The 15,312-nt window shown below is 52.0% G+C and overlaps 5 protein-coding genes across 5 annotated transcripts; 3 read left to right on the top strand and 2 right to left on the bottom strand.

Annotated features, from left to right (window-relative positions):
• Positions 1-412: 412 nt before the first annotated feature.
• PV08_09750 (uncharacterized protein) lies at positions 413-2,248 on the top strand (the record flags this gene model as incomplete). The annotated part of the gene is made up of 1 exon (XM_016384066.1): positions 413-2,248. One exon carries the CDS (start codon positions 413-415, stop codon positions 2,246-2,248), a length of 1,836 nt encoding a protein of 611 aa, XP_016232689.1.
• Positions 2,249-3,365: 1,117 nt separating this feature from the next.
• On the bottom strand, positions 3,366-3,816 carry PV08_09749 (uncharacterized protein; the record flags this gene model as incomplete). Its single annotated transcript, XM_016384065.1, has 2 exons — positions 3,366-3,456; positions 3,503-3,816. The coding sequence occupies 2 exons, from the start codon at positions 3,814-3,816 to the stop codon at positions 3,366-3,368; spliced, it is 405 nt and encodes a 134-aa protein (XP_016232688.1).
• A 579-nt stretch (positions 3,817-4,395) lies between these two features.
• On the bottom strand, positions 4,396-5,004 carry PV08_09748 (uncharacterized protein; the record flags this gene model as incomplete). The annotated part of the gene is made up of 1 exon (XM_016384064.1): positions 4,396-5,004. One exon carries the CDS (start codon positions 5,002-5,004, stop codon positions 4,396-4,398), a length of 609 nt encoding a protein of 202 aa, XP_016232687.1.
• Positions 5,005-5,589: 585 nt separating this feature from the next.
• On the top strand, positions 5,590-8,626 carry PV08_09747 (uncharacterized protein; the record flags this gene model as incomplete). The annotated part of the gene is made up of 2 exons (XM_016384063.1): positions 5,590-6,080; positions 6,136-8,626. 2 exons carry the CDS (start codon positions 5,590-5,592, stop codon positions 8,624-8,626), a joined length of 2,982 nt encoding a protein of 993 aa, XP_016232686.1.
• A 1,523-nt stretch (positions 8,627-10,149) lies between these two features.
• PV08_09746 (uncharacterized protein) lies at positions 10,150-11,433 on the top strand (the record flags this gene model as incomplete). Its single annotated transcript, XM_016384062.1, has 1 exon — positions 10,150-11,433. One exon carries the CDS (start codon positions 10,150-10,152, stop codon positions 11,431-11,433), a length of 1,284 nt encoding a protein of 427 aa, XP_016232685.1.
• Between the last annotated feature and the right edge of the window lie 3,879 nt (positions 11,434-15,312).

Here is a 15,312-nt window from a genome sequence, read left to right as displayed (position 1 = left end):
AAGAAACAATGCCGCTCCGTGTGTCACTTGGGCTTACCTCCGACTCCACTAGACGGCGTTTGGCAGATCCTTGTAGCGCCTTGCTTATTCAGAAGCCGACGTACTCATGGGCTGCAAGAGTTCGGATTCGAAATCCCCATGACATCGAAAGACTCGGATGTTCCATCCCAGGTATGACCTCCAGCGCCAATGTAGGTATATAGGACCAGTGAATCGCTCCTCTGTGGGTGGCCCGTCTTCATCAGTCACACGCGACGTATTCTCCTTAGCAAGGGTCTTCTCTCCTCAGCCTGACCGGCCAAACCATTTTATCCCTGCCTAGCTCCTTACCTACCTCCTCTCCCATTCTCTTGCTTGAGATAAAAACCCCCCCGAAGTCTATTCACATCAAACTACGCGTGACTCCAGAACAATGTCCGCCCTCCTGCGGGATGCCCCCGTGGGCCAACTTATCCGCTGGGTAACGAGAAACCAGTACTTCCAATACCCGGAAGAACAGTCAAATTTCCAGATCCCTCCGTCCTATCAGACAGAAACGAAAACCGCGCGGTCAGAGGCGACTACACCTGCAATCGAGAAGGATCTTGAGCATCTGCCTGGTCCCGATGCGCTCATGAGAGCGGACACTGCCGTAGATCGTGAATCAGTGGCAGCATTATCAGATCGCACACTCTCGAAGATCATGACGCGACCAGAACTCAGCCAAGTCAACACCCGAGCCGACCTTGAAGAGGCCTACACCAATGCGACGAGACAAGAAACACTAAAGACTCAACCCAGCCGACCAATCAAGCCTGCAGTGACTTCTGACGGCACGATATTGGTTGACTGGTATACCACCGACGATCCCGAAAACCCACAAAACTGGTCGCGCGGAAAGAAAGCGGTGGTAGTCCTCCAAATCTACCTGTACACTTTGGCCGTGTACATGGGTTCGGCCATCTTCACTCCCTCGGAACCCTACATCGTCGAGAAGATGGGTGTGTCCCCCAATGTCGCAGCGCTCGGTCTGTCCATGTACGTGCTCGGCTATGGCATCGGTCCTCTGATTTTTTCACCGCTCTCCGAGATCCCATTGATCGGCCGCAACCCACCGTATATGGTGACTCTGGGCATTTTTGTCATCATCTCTATTCCGACAGCCGTGGTGAACAGCTTCCCAGCGCTTGTGGTTCTGCGATTCCTCCAAGGCTTCTTCGGCAGCCCTTGTTTGGCAACTGGTGGCGCGTCCATTGGTGACATCTACTCCCTGATCAAGTTGCCATACTTCTTGACCGGATGGGCGGCATTCGCAACCGCAGGCCCGGCCCTGGGTCCCATCATCTCCGGCTTCTCTGTCCCCGCCGAGGACTGGCACTGGTCGCTGTGGGAGATTGTCTGGCTCGCCTCTCCCGTCTACATCTCTCTCTTGTTCTTGCTCCCAGAGACGTCAGCCAGCAACATCCTGCTGCGCCGCGCCCAGCGTCTGCGCAAGATGACCGGCAACCCGAACCTGAAGTCGCAATCCGAGATCGACCAGGAGAAGTTGACGGTCAACGAGGTGGTGGTCGGCAACCTCTGGCGGCCCGTACAGATCAACGCGCTCGACCCCGCGGTGCTGTTCACAAGCCTGTACACCGCCCTTATGTACAGCATCTTCTACTCGTTCTTCGAGGTGTTCCCGCTCGTCTACGCGACCGGCAACCCGGGCACCGCCACGCACGGCTACGGCATGAACGCAGGCCAGATCGGCCTCATTTTCCTGTCCATCTCGGTCGGCGTCAGCATCGCCATCGCCATTTACCTGTACTATCTGCGGTACGTTTTCGAGCCCGAGATCATGACCATGGGCCTGGGCCAGCCGGAGCGGCGCCTCATCCCCGCACTGCCCGCCAGTCTGCTGCTGCCGGTCGGCCTGTTCATCTTCGCCTGGACGGGCAACTCGTCGCCCAAGATCCACTGGATCGTGCCCACCATCGGCGTCGTCATCTTCACCATCGGCATCTTCATCCTGTTCCAGTGCATCTTCATCTACATCCCCCTGACGTACCCGCAGTTCGCCGCCAGCCTGTTCGCGGGCAACGACTTTGCCAGGAGTTCCATCGCCGCCGGCGCCATCCACTTCTCGCGCCCGCTCTTCCACAACCTCGGCGTCGGCCGCGGCGTCAGCCTGCTCGCCGGCTTGACCGTCGGCGGCATCATCGGCATCTTTGTCCTGTGGAAGTTTGGCGCCACCTTGAGAGCCAGGTCCAGGTTCGCCGCCAAATAAGGGTCCTGAAATGACATGATATTTTTACAAAAGAACGAAAGTGAAGAGGAGAAGGTGTCCCCAAGGGCGTGAGAGAATCGGGCAGGGGAGAGAAGAAGGGGGTGGAAGCCGTGGAAGGATGGGCGGTGGAGACACACGCTCACAGGCACCCACACGGAGAGAGACGGTTCGTCGTTGCCTACGTCTCTGAACTTTCACCCTGGGGAGTTTTTTTTTTACCCGGGGAATTCGTTCCAGTCGATTTAGCGCGGGAGAAGCAAGCAACGGGACGTTGCAAAGATCATTATGAAAGCGAGGAGGTTTTTGTACCCCTTGCTTCGTCAAGTACATTGCATTACAGGCAGTGACAGGGAAAAAATAATAATACTTAATACTGTTACTATGGGCTCCGTCTCCTATACGTTGATCTGAGTGGACGCAACCTATTCCCTCGTTATCGTAGTCACCTACTGCATGTATCCGTGATCCTCATTCTTCGATCGGATATAGGAAGAGTGCTTACTGAAAACCGTGCCGTGGCGCGATGCTGCACTCGGAATTTAAGAAAGTCACGCAAGACACGATTGTCACTTGTGTCCATAGATTGACCAAACTGGATGGCATCTTGATAATACCTGCTTGGTGTGCTTTCAAGAAGATGGCTATCTGCCTGCAATGGGGTGGAGGTGTTGTATTGTATTTCCTCTACCTAGGTGGAGAGCCAGGCAATGCTCGGTTCAGTCTTTTCCGGTACGCAGTAGTACTGAATCGGACCCTGGCCTTGCTCCCGATCAATGAGTAGCGATAGCCTCTTTTTGAGAAGCAAAGGGTTGCAACGCCACCTCCACCAACACCAAGTGACTCTCTGTCATGCCTATTCCGTACGGATCGGAAATGGCCTTCTGCTATTCCAGCAATCCCAACAGTGAAACAAAGTTCCCACCAGTAAACTCGAAAGAATCACCTCCGAATGAAACGCCTTGGTTCCCAAATTGACTTTCTCTTGATTTTGAAGGATGGTGAGGCCGACGTCGATGCAGCCTCGAACACACCTGCTCTTTACCGCGGAAGTGTGTCATCCACTTACAGTGGGACGGGAATAATTAAAGGAAAGAACTCATGTTGAGAAGAGACAAAGTTAGGCTTGAATGTTGGCCTGCTCCGTCTGTCGAGTCTGCAGGGACTGTTTGGCGAGTGTTTTGGCAAAGAGAGTCTGTGGCTTTGCGTTTCTAGAAGTCATGAAGAAGAGCTTAGTCAATATCACAATTCTGGTACTGTCTCAATTTGTCGGAGATGGCTGAAGGATTGCAGGCTTTGGAAGGAACATACGCGAATCTCTTGCCCTTGATCGCACTCAACTTCTTCGTCGTAGGGCTGGCAATGGCGTCTGATGGTGAAATGTATGTCTGACTTTGACCGTGTCCGGCAGTGTACTGCTGCGCTGCAAAGTTGAAGCGCGGCATGGCCTTTTCGTCAAAGCTCGGCTTGGTCATGGTCTTTTCTGGTGATTGGGATTTCGTCGGGGAGCAGGTGTTGGGAGAACGCTCAACCAGTGCGCCGGTCGAAAATGAGGTCTTGCTTGGAGACATTGTGAGGAGTAGGGTACGTCTAGGCCGGTGGCGACAGTAGGAGGTAGTTGGTAGTGTATGGTCCGATTATCGTTGTGGTTGTGAAGTATCGCAGGTGGTGAGACGTTTGGTCGGGAGTAGGAAGACTGGAAGAACAGATGATGGTGATGCCAGAGCCGGAAGATATTATTTTGGAGCTGAGGGGATTTGATGCTTCAGGTCAAGGTATTCATGTATCCGGACGTTGCCCAGTGAGCCGCACGGCCTCGAGGTGATGTGGGATCAGTGCGCTGGTAGAGTTGTGCCTAGTTGGAGTTTGTGAGGCCTGGTTCGTTAGTGTTTGACGGCCGCTGCAGGCGAAAAAAGTGGTATGTTTACACTGTAACGTCATCCACGTTGAGAAGGCCGTTGGCTGGACAACACGAAGCCTGGAGCCTTTTTCCCTGAGCCTCAATCGTCCATCGTTCGGGAAATTCACAGTCGTCCTGCACGGTGCTGAAGGTGTTTTTTCCATCTTGTTCAAGCTCCAACTGGAGCAGGGAGAGCCCTGTACTGCTCAGCATCTATGTAATAATGTTTGTACTTGGTTTGCGGTGTTGTCTATGCACCCGCCTTCTGAGCGTCCCTCAGCATCAAAAGCTCCGTAAATTGTCCATCAAACATCACCACCCTGTCCACTTCTTTGAATCCAAACTTCCTGTAGACAGGTGCTCCCGGAGGACTTGCTTCCACATAGACTTCTTTTCGTTCTTTGTCTGCGAGGTCAATGCCATATTGCATCAACATACGTCCGGCTCCCTGGCCTTGGTGCGATGGTCTGCAGCATAGGAGACCTAGATACCAGTACTCCCGGCCCTTCATGATCTCCAGCTTCTTGTCCCTCAATTGAGGGAAAAAGGCTTCGCAAACTTCCACATTGCCTCCAGTAGGGTATAAGGGCCCCTCGGGGGGGACCTCATCCTTGTTACAGGCAATCCATCTCGAGTAGGCAACGACAGGACTTCCAGATAGTGTCGTATCGACGATACACCTCGTGTGACATTTTGGATCCTCCAAACCCTTCTTCAAGATACTTTCCCAAAAGGCTCGAACGTCTGGTACATCCGGGAAAGTTTGTGACATGACGAGATCATTTGTAAATGCGGCGAAGAAGATGTCGCAAAGCGTGGGAATGTCCGATTCCTGTGCATCTCGCTGGGCTAGAGCCATTGCTGTTTGAGCTTCCAAAGAAATTGCAGCACGAATAATGGGCAGTAGGAAGAGACTCGAAGGCTGGCCGAAAATGTGTCTGAATGCCTCAGTGGTCAGTTGCTTTTCGGTCGCAGCGGTGCCTTGTTCTTGGTCTGTCCGTCGAATCCAAACGCCGGGAGCGCTCTACGGGAAATTCCACACTCTATCCGTACATGATATCTGGCAGTTCAGTGTTCTGCCTGGAGGGCCCTCTTTGTGCGACCAGAGACCAACGGCAGCCTCCGGGTCGGATCATCCCATCCTCCGGAACTTTGCCCCTACCCGTCCACCGCACCTCAGCCGTCGCTGCCCAGACGCTTCGCCCGCCTCTGTTTCAGGCGCAGCAGGAGGCCAGACGATGCATAGCCTCAAGCCACACGTCGCCGCAGCCGAGCACTGCTTTCCAACGACCCCTTCGAGGACTTTTGTCTTGCTGGAGCCAGGTTGCTTGTGCACCGGGCAGGTAGTGAAAGCTCCAGCTTCCGCATCAACGACTTAATGCCTTCATGACCACCAGTATTCGTTGTCCCTCCGTCACTTCAGCACGACTCGTCCGATGCCACTATGGTAATCCCGCCTCTCGATGCCTTGAGTATTGCTGCAGCTGTCGTCCAATTCGTTGATTTCTCATGCCGAATAATTTCCAAGGGCAATGAATACCACAAAAGCATCGACGGCTCTCTCGTCGAGAACAAAGAGCTCGAGGTAGTGGCGGCCAATATTCAAGATCTGAGTGGCAGACTTCATAGCACCCTCAGCTCCAAAGCCAAACGGGCCCTAAGGAAGAATCTGAATGGGCGGACTGCTCAAGAACAAGATCAACCCCTCTCATATGAGGAGCAGGCATTGCAGGCTGTGGTCGTAGACTGCCAGGGCTTCGCTGCAGAACTCTTGGATGCGCTTGAGCGACTGAAACTGCGCGGCAATAGCACCCGGTGGAAGAGCTTTCGACAGGCCTTCAAGACAATATGGGAGAAGGAGAAGATCGAGGCGATGCTGACGAAGCTCAGTCAGGCTCGTCAGCAGCTTGTGGTCAACCTGCTTGTCGTCCTCAGGTAATCATTCTAAACCTACCACTTCAAACACGAACTGATTCGAGATCTTCTCCAGTACTCATTCAGAGTCCGAATTCAATCAAATCAAAGAGTCTAATGCACGACTGGAGGCTACTCTGTTGGCCACCATCAAAGACTCGGGAGCCAGTATACAAAGGGAAATCGCCAAATTATCTCTGGTGCCTAGCTGCAATTCGATTCAGCAGAAGGAAACCTTCAAATCAACCTGGTCAGCGAGGAACGAGACCGACCTGTCTCGTATGGCGTTGGCATTGACGGCAGCGACGCGCCTAGACAGGGCGAACTCCAACAACACAATGCTGCTTGACAGTCTATATTTTACCCAAATTGCCGAGCGTAAATCCAATATCCGCCAAGCGCACACCAGTACTTTCAAGTGGGTATTCGAGCCGAGAGCAGAATTTGAAGATCGGTGGACTAATCTCCCACGCTGGCTTGATGGTACCGAGCCTGGTCAGAACGTGTACTGGATCACTGGCAAGGCTGGTTCAGGAAAAAGTACGTTGATGAGATATTTGTACGAAGCTACCGAGACTAAGGACCTCCTCAATGCTTGGGCTGGCAACAGCAAACTGTTGACAGCATGCTGCTTCTTCTGGAATCCTGGGAACGAAATCCAAAAGTCGCTGAATGGCCTTTTGCGGACGTTATTACACGAACTCCTCACACACAGCCCCAACTGTATCAAAACAGTTGCGCCGTGGAGGTGGAGATCATTAGATCTGGGGGCAAAATTCCTGGAACCGTGGACAGATGCCGAGCTTCTGAATGTTCTGGATGCCTTTTTCCGCGATACTGCCAAGGACACCCGGATCTGTTTGTTTGTCGACGGTTTGGACGAGTTTCACGGCACTGATGAAACACGAGAGAATCTAATCGAATTGCTCCAAAGTCTTGCGTCCAATGATAATGCGAAGATTTGCCTGTCGAGTCGTCCTTGGAATATATTTGAGGATGCGTTTGGCCGTGGACCCATGCTTCGGCTCGAAGACTTAACGCGTCCAGATATTCGACAATATGTCAGTGAGAAGCTCACTCAGCACCGGCGGTTCGAAGTGCTCAAGCAATTGTACGAGGAGGAGTGCATCTCTCTAGTGGATAACATTGTTGATAAGGCCTCAGGCGTCTTCTTGTGGGTTTACCTAGTAGTTCGGTCTTTGACGCAAGGTTTGCGAGATGAAGACGGAATATCCGATCTCACGAGACGGCTGGAACTGATTCCCGCCGACCTTGAGCTCTACTTCGACCAGATGCTGTCGACCATTGACCCTTTCCATCTTCCACGGTCAAGTGAACTTTTCCAGCTCACCATGTGCACTGACCGTCGGCTGTCGCAGCTAACTCTCTCATTTATACACGAGGATAAGCCAGATGCCCTCGTCACTTTCCTCAGAAAAGACCGAGAAGCAGCAATCTTACACGCATACAACTCAACTAGCCGTCGAGTAAATGCACTGAGCAAAGGCTTGCTGGAGGTCAACCGGACCGATTCGACCAACCCCTATTTCATGTACGGTGTCGATTTCCTTCACAGGACGGTGCGTGATTTTCTGGCCATGGACGAAGTCCGCCAAAAGCTGGAAAAGTACTCCAAGGGAGCATTCCCATGCCAGCTCCGTCTCTGCACCGCAGTCTTGGCTCAGATACGATCGTTGGGACCGAATTTCGAATCACTCACGGATGCAGAAGCCTTTTTACGACTTCTAGACGAATTCTTGTTTTATGCTTCGGCCTTGGAGATGACGAGATCTAGGATCCCGGAGGAATTGTTCGCCGCACTGAGAGAACGACTAGATCTGTTTGATATCAGTAATGTCGTGAACATAGCAGGTCTCCGCTCTCGGGAGGTGCAAGCTCTGGATCTCAGGAACAACCTCAAAATGTTCACTTCCGCACACTGGTCAGAAGGTGATGCCGGGGACAAGAACAATCAGCTCAGCTTTTTCATCTCAACAGGGCTATTCGACCCAGTGGCAGATTTGATTGGAAGCCACCCGGACGCCATTTCAAAGAAGGAAGGTCGCCCCTTGCTCGACTATGCCCTACGACGGGATCGACATGCAGCCATTGAGCTCAAGTTGCCCAATCTGCAGACGACGCGTTTCCTGCTTGAAAGTGGCGCAGATCCGAATCAGATGTACAATGAGCGTACTGTATGGCATGGTTTCCTAAGCTGGATGAGAGACAATCAGAAGATTATTTCGCCGTCGCAAAAGGCTTGGGCGGACGCGACCAAATTGATGATCGAATATGGTGCAGATGCTTTTCCAACGGTTGGAGCGTTTTTCCGCGAAATATTCGATACCCAGACAGCGAAGGAGTTGAATACATTGCTCAGTGAGAGAGTTGCTGAGTCTGAAGCTGAAACTGAGACTAAAGAGGGGGATTCTGAACTCTCCACCGCCGGCATCTGGCTTCCTCGTTCTCGGTTGGAGAAGAAGATGAAACTGATGCCAGCAGAGAAGGGAGACCAGGGGATTCTGGCTGGATTTCGACAAATGTTCACTTGGTCACAATGGGGGTGAGATGTGTGGTGGGTCTTTTATTCTCCTGTCACTACATTACAGTGTCACTCCAATTGGTTTCGATGTATGCGTTATGAGCGATCTTACAACTTTGTCCATGTGCAGGTTTGTCTTTCTTTTGGTTGATGCAGCGTCTTCTTGATGGTGGAATAAGCTAGATACCCTTTTGCTGAATGTTCCAATGCACAATTTGATATGACGAAACGAATTGCTTCTGACACCGCACACCGCACAGAATGCCAAGTAGGCGGGGAGGAGGAAGAGACATTTATAGAGTACACGATAAGTTTCCCGTGGAGGGGCGTTCTGTTCGGGCTACTATTGTACCACTTGCGAGGCATGTTTCACTGGAGCCCCAGACTGCAAAGGTAAACCTAGACGTGTTTGTGCAACCTCAGCGGGACGACATGGGAATGCGTGTCCATATATATCGTGATTTGCATAACCTTGCTCGATACGCCTGGCTGGACTATACAACTAGCCCATGCTAATATTGTAGGGAGCTCGAGTTCGAGCTCGAGATCAACTTACCCTGAGCCGATCTGACGTCTTTGAGCATGGCCGACGCCGTGGCAGACGCCGCAGCCATGCTCCCAGTGTATCTTCCAGGGGATATCTCCCGGTGCTGGAGAATTCGACCATGTTGCCGAGATTTGACAACTCACCCAAGTTGTGAAGGGTTCAATCTTTGGAGGGAATCGGATGCGCTCGGAGAACGTTGGGTATTGAGCCCCCGTATCCTAATGCTGGTTTCCGGAACCCGCAAGCACGAGTCGCGCTCAATACTTTTTGCACGATAGGCCAAATGAAAAATTCGCTCGTCTGCTAACCACCAGTCCGAAGAAAATGATCAACGTAGGGATGGAAAAAGCCGCATAGTCGGCTAAGCAAGGAGTGTCGACGACGCAGCAGGGCCGTGTAGCATGTACCCGGTGTCAGAACAAGGAGTTTCTCGAGAAAAAGGGACCCAATGGTGATACGCTGGGCGCGCATTTCGACCAGGCTGACTGTCACACGGCAAGGCCAAGCGCCTGACAGACTCATTATCACACGGGGGGCCTACATCAGTAAGACTGGAAGATGTCACAATAAAGCGGTATATGTCTTATAGGCCGGGGGAAAGATGCTTCAATTCTTGCATAACGCTATGCGGACATCTTCCGTGAGAAATAATGATGTTTGTGAGTACACTTGTCGCGACACTGTCGCACACGCCGTGTCTAACAAAGTCCTTGAGTCGTCGAGTGTCTCTGTCGCATGCATTGGAAGCTGTTCGTAAATGAGCATATGCCACATCGACCCAGGGATGATAAAGCATTTAATGATGTTTGTTTGCCAGTCTTGGCAGTTTTGGGTGGCTGATGACGTCGACTTCGGAGGACGCACTAGTTAGTTCGACATCAATTGCGTCCTCATCAGGTACGGTGTGGAAGAAGTGTTGTTTAGACACCACTAGCAGAATTCGTGCCATCGAGACCGAGCCGTGACAATGATATAGGGTGATTTGCAACAATCACACCAACATGGCTCTCAGCCTCTATCTCTTGACATTCAACTGTGGTCGGGCACTGGTCCAGCCTGACGTCTTTGGGCCTTACTTGTTTGACGCGTTAACACCAGCCTCGCAGCCTCCAGAGATCGTGGTGTTGTCCTTACAAGAGATCGCACCCATCAGCTACTCGTTTCTCGGTGGATCGTTCTTGACGCCATACTTCAACGCTTTGCGCCAAGCGGTCAAATCGTCATCCAAGAACAGGGACCATAGCTATGTCAATGTCGTCACGAGGAATCTGGGGATGACGGCGTTGATGGTTTTTGCTCGAGACGATGTCGCGGACAACTTCACCTGGCTTCAAACTGCCGGAGTTGGTCTCGGGGTGAGTGAAATGGGCAACAAGGGTGCGGTCGGCGTCCGGCTGGGTTACAAGGTACCCGATGGGCAAGAGCTGCAGCTGACTTTTGTCTCTGCTCACTTGGCTCCGATGGAGGACGGTCTCGAGCAGCGCAACGAAGACTACAAGAACATTGTGCAACGACTTGTGTTTGTGCCAGACCAGGACCGGAAGGCCGTGCGTCAAGATGAGCAAAGCGAAGATGCACCGTTACTGCAAGGAACAACGACCGATCCACCACAGAATACCATCTCCGAGAGTGGCATCTACTCTCCCAAATCATACCTCTTCTTCGCCGGTGACCTGAACTACCGTACGTCACTCCTGCAGCCTTCGCCATTAGACGTCAAACAGCGATTCCCTCAGCCTACGCAGGATGAGGACGATCCGAAGCACTTTCGCCATCTGCTCGCGGAGGACCAACTCACCCAGCAGGTCAAGGCAGGAAACACATTGCACGGATTGACCGAAGCACCGATCACCTTCCCGCCTACGTACAAATATGCACACAAGGGGGACAAACCTGTCATTCTGGACGGAGAGGGTGATTGGGCATGGGCAACGCACCGATGGCCCAGCTGGTGCGATAGGATCTTGTTCAAGAACGGGCACGGTGTCCAGGCGACTCCACAGAAGTACACATGTCTACCTCTGTTTGCAACCTCGGATCATCGGCCGGTTGCGTTGAGTGCAACAGTGCCATTCAAGGCAGCGTCGGATGCAGGGCAGGCGGACAGAGCACCTTTTGAAATCGACACGTCGTGGAAAATCCGACGGACAATGGCGCGAAGGAAGGAATTAGCCGTGGGAATTTTGGCTTATTTGACACTGACGAGAGAGGGAAATGGACTGCTGGCAGCATCCGTCATTGGTGCGATTGGGGGATGGCTGATTATCAGATCGATGTTGGTGTGATGAGTACGGGTGACAATTTCAGTTAGCGAGACAGAACAGGCGCCCCAGATAGGGAAGTCGCTCTCTTGGAAGAATTTTGCGTGGCTTTCAGCCAGCAGGAGAAAGGGGTGGGTTTTTGCTTCTGCTGCTGTACAGTAATCCAGAAGAACATTTGGCGTTCGTAGTTAGTCATGGTGTGGTGTGGTCTGGGATTGGTGGAAAAGGGATTACGCGAACAAGTTCATTACAGCCTTCGAATGCTTCCGTGCATGTTCTAGCGGGTGGAGAGGAGTCAGGAAGGGTCGTGTACTTGTACAAATCAAGGGACCAAGTTCCAACGAGTTGGTGATTGGACTCTCAAGCGATATTACAGTATATTGTAGTCTTTGTCGGCCTCGGCTGCGCAAATACTCCGGAGGAAGAGAACACGCTGCGAGCGAGAACTCTCTGTCAGGCGCTCTCACTGTTGAAGATATTACAGTCTCACCGCGGTTCCGGCGGCGGAAGATGCGCACAGTGAAGAGAGCTGCGACGCGAATACGCATCCCACGACGCGGGCCAGGTGACAAGGTACAGTAGGGACAATATCTACTGCCTTCGCAGGGTAGGTATGTAGTTCGTTAGGGTCGAATACCACAAACGCGTGTCAGCACAGCCATCGCAAGCCGTCCATTAGTTAAACCGAGGACACTCCACCGAGAGAGCCTGGACGGACCGAGGCGTGGTCTGACAAACAGTTAACGGGTCTCATCAGCGCTCTGGCAACTAATCAGTGTTGCGGACCAGACTCCGTAGCGGCGCTTCACTTTACTGAAACAAGTAGTTCCACAAGGCAGCATGATTCATCGAGTACGAGTACGAGCCCTAGTAACAAATAATCAATCATGCGGCTGATGGTGCCAGGTCCGACTCCGTGAGGCTCCGGCAGATCCGTATGAATGAAATACATACTTGTACCCAGCACGTGAGACTTTGGTCTCTCGAGCAACCAGCATCGGAGGATGGAATCGGAATCGGTTGATCACAAGGCGAAAGAAAGGACCGGTGTGAGCGGGAATCCGGGAGCCTTGCAATGACTAAGTCCAGTAGGGGATCAGTCACGAAGTAAGAGTACGGCAGCAGTCGTATATCGTTTAAGCATGGCACGATTTCGTAGTGAGAACGGTCAAGGAGACACGTAAGACGGTGGGCTGAGGGAAGAAGCATGGCTTCGCATATGCGCGGCACCAAAAGTAATACTGGTTGACGGAGTCATGCAGAGTAACGCAGAGCGACAGGGTATTGAAATGCAGGGTGATGATGATCACGAGCACCCAAAGGTGTTCAGAGCGATGTGTGTCTGACTGGATAGATGTGCTGTTACCTGGTATGTTGCCTTGAAAGCAGTATGTAGACAGTGAGGCAGGCAGATCACAGAATGACACATCCGTTGGCTGTTCTGGGCTCTTCCACCCAGTTTCGAAAGCGGTTCATTTCTTCTGAAACTTGGTGGAATGAATAATCGGCGTCCAGGGAGCCTGAGCGCCCGAGGCCACTAACGACCTGGTACCTAAGGTAGTTAGAGTTGGTCACAAATAGGCTAGTCGAGGCCTAAAGATGGCGAGCTTAGCCGTGCCCAACGCTGCCTAATTAGCCTATTGTTCCTGCTAAACTCAGGCATCCTCACTATCCCTTGACCCCTGTCAGTGTCACTTGGACACCGCGACAGGGGACGAGGCGTCACTAGCCCTGCGATCTCAGCCCAGGATTACGATCACCCTGCCGAGTATTGCAGGCAGTAACTTCTGCCGGGAGGATCCCAGGCTGTAACTCTAGCATAACTCTAGCATCGACCTACCTTGGGTATCTACTAAGAATTCGACTTCATTTCTACCTATATTTCCCTCCAGCATCCCGTCTGGCGTCGTCTCTTTCCTTTCCTCTCTCAACACACACACACACACACACACACACACACACACATCTGTAACAACACCTTGCTTTCAACTATACCAACCTACTGTACACAGCTTTGCGCGGCACAGCCAACCGATATATACTCCATACCACATCCCGACCTCACAAAACCCCCTTCGACTTGTTGATATTCCTCCCTCTTTGGCACTCCACCAAATCCACGTCATTATTCTCCGAGTGCTTGCTCGTCCTCGAATCCCTCTCATCATGTTCTCCTGCTCGAACCAGCCTCGGGGATGCCGCGGTCGCTGTGACACCGCGGGCGGGAAATGCTCAGAGTGCAGAGTACGTAAGCTCCTTCTCTTCTCTCCCCCTTACTCACACACCTCATCCCATCCAGTCATCCACCATACTAACTTGTCTTCTCGCAGATGTACAACTTCCGTAGTCGACCTGCCGCCAACAGACCCTTTCGTTCCGTCTTGTCTCAGCCATCCAACTATCGATCAGGGCTCCGGACTACGTCATTGGAGGCTGATGTCACCATGGCGTTGTGCCCTGCAGATTGAGACGAGATAGCAAGACCAGGATTATTCACCACCAGTGCACCACTCATCTCGCACCAACCAACTATCTATCCCCTGCGCCCTCTCATTCGCATCCTCGAAACAACTTCGGATTTTCTCGAATGAATGTCGACTTGGCCATCTCTCCGCGCCGATACGGTCTTCTCAGGCGCCCAATCACACGGCGGAGTTTGCCTCGCACGAATGCCCGCCCTCCATTTCTCACAAACTCCTACTAGCGATTTTGTCTCGACTGGCGCCCGCTATTTTTGTTCATGCCCTCCGCCTCATTTTTGTCTGCGGGCTTGCGTCACTCTGCAGCACAACACCAACGAGCCCTGTACTCGTATTACCATGCTTCACTTGTTTTTCGATTGTCTCTTGCAGTCTTGTTGGGGTTCAGCGATGGCGTCTGGCGCAGCACGAGCACACGACTTCCCGTGTTACCTTTGACTACTCCTCAAATTGATTTCGATTATGATTGTTTAAGACTATGATTGTTCTTATAAGCCCACGACTCACTGGCTGTTGGGGTTGACAAAGTGTGTCTTGAGAGACTCTTCACCGTCTCGACAAGTCTTCCGGGGTTTTCCAACACGAACAAACCCCCCGGGTCATTACCGGCAGAAACACCCACCAGAAATATACGCCGGCGCCAATGCATGCACAGTGAAGTCAAAGGTGCATTCATCCGGCTTTTCCATTTGAAGCGTTTGGTTGAGAAACATGGTTGTCTGAACTCCCCAGTGTACTACACACTTCTGTGACTGGAGGCTTTTTTTTCTTGTATTTTTTCCTTGTACCATGGATTGGGAAAAGGATAGGAACGAATTATGAACATACGAACGGCTTTTGCTGCGATTACTCTTGCACTTGACGCATCGCGTGCGGGCATGCATCCAAGTACATACTCCATATAGCCCACCTATGTCCTTCTCAAAAAGCATTTGGGTGGGGGATCTGGAAACAACAGGATCTGGATATTCTGGAATGGTTTTCTCCCCAAAGGGTGAACTCAAGAGATGAATGTCTTCCTCAGACCGAGATATACCTAACATAAAAGAATCTAGACTCTAGACTTTCTTAGGGAAAATGCCGCGATTGACATATGCATTGCCGTTGTACCATTCCATGGATGCCTAACTACCTGACGATCGGCGCCCAAAACGTGGCTGAGCATCCATCGTGCCTCGGATAGGACGCGGTAGATCAGCTAGATATCTCAGGTACCTAATAAGTGGAATGAGCACCAAACTACACATTCAGGGACAATCACCGGCGATTCAGCAGACACACTGTATTCAGCCCCATTCCTGGTGCACTTGAGTACTGTCTCTTCAGGGAATGACCTTTGTACAAGCACCTCCCATCACTCGTGCCCGCCGAGAGTATTATTACGAGTACCACAGTATATGTCTCCATAAGAAATTTCTAGCCC

Source organism: Exophiala spinifera, assembly GCF_000836115.1.
Source record: "Exophiala spinifera strain CBS 89968 unplaced genomic scaffold supercont1.7, whole genome shotgun sequence".
Lineage (NCBI taxonomy): Eukaryota > Fungi > Ascomycota > Eurotiomycetes > Chaetothyriales > Herpotrichiellaceae > Exophiala > Exophiala spinifera.
The sequence above is the reverse complement of the archived record's forward strand: the minus strand, read 5'-3'. Positions and strand labels throughout refer to the sequence as shown.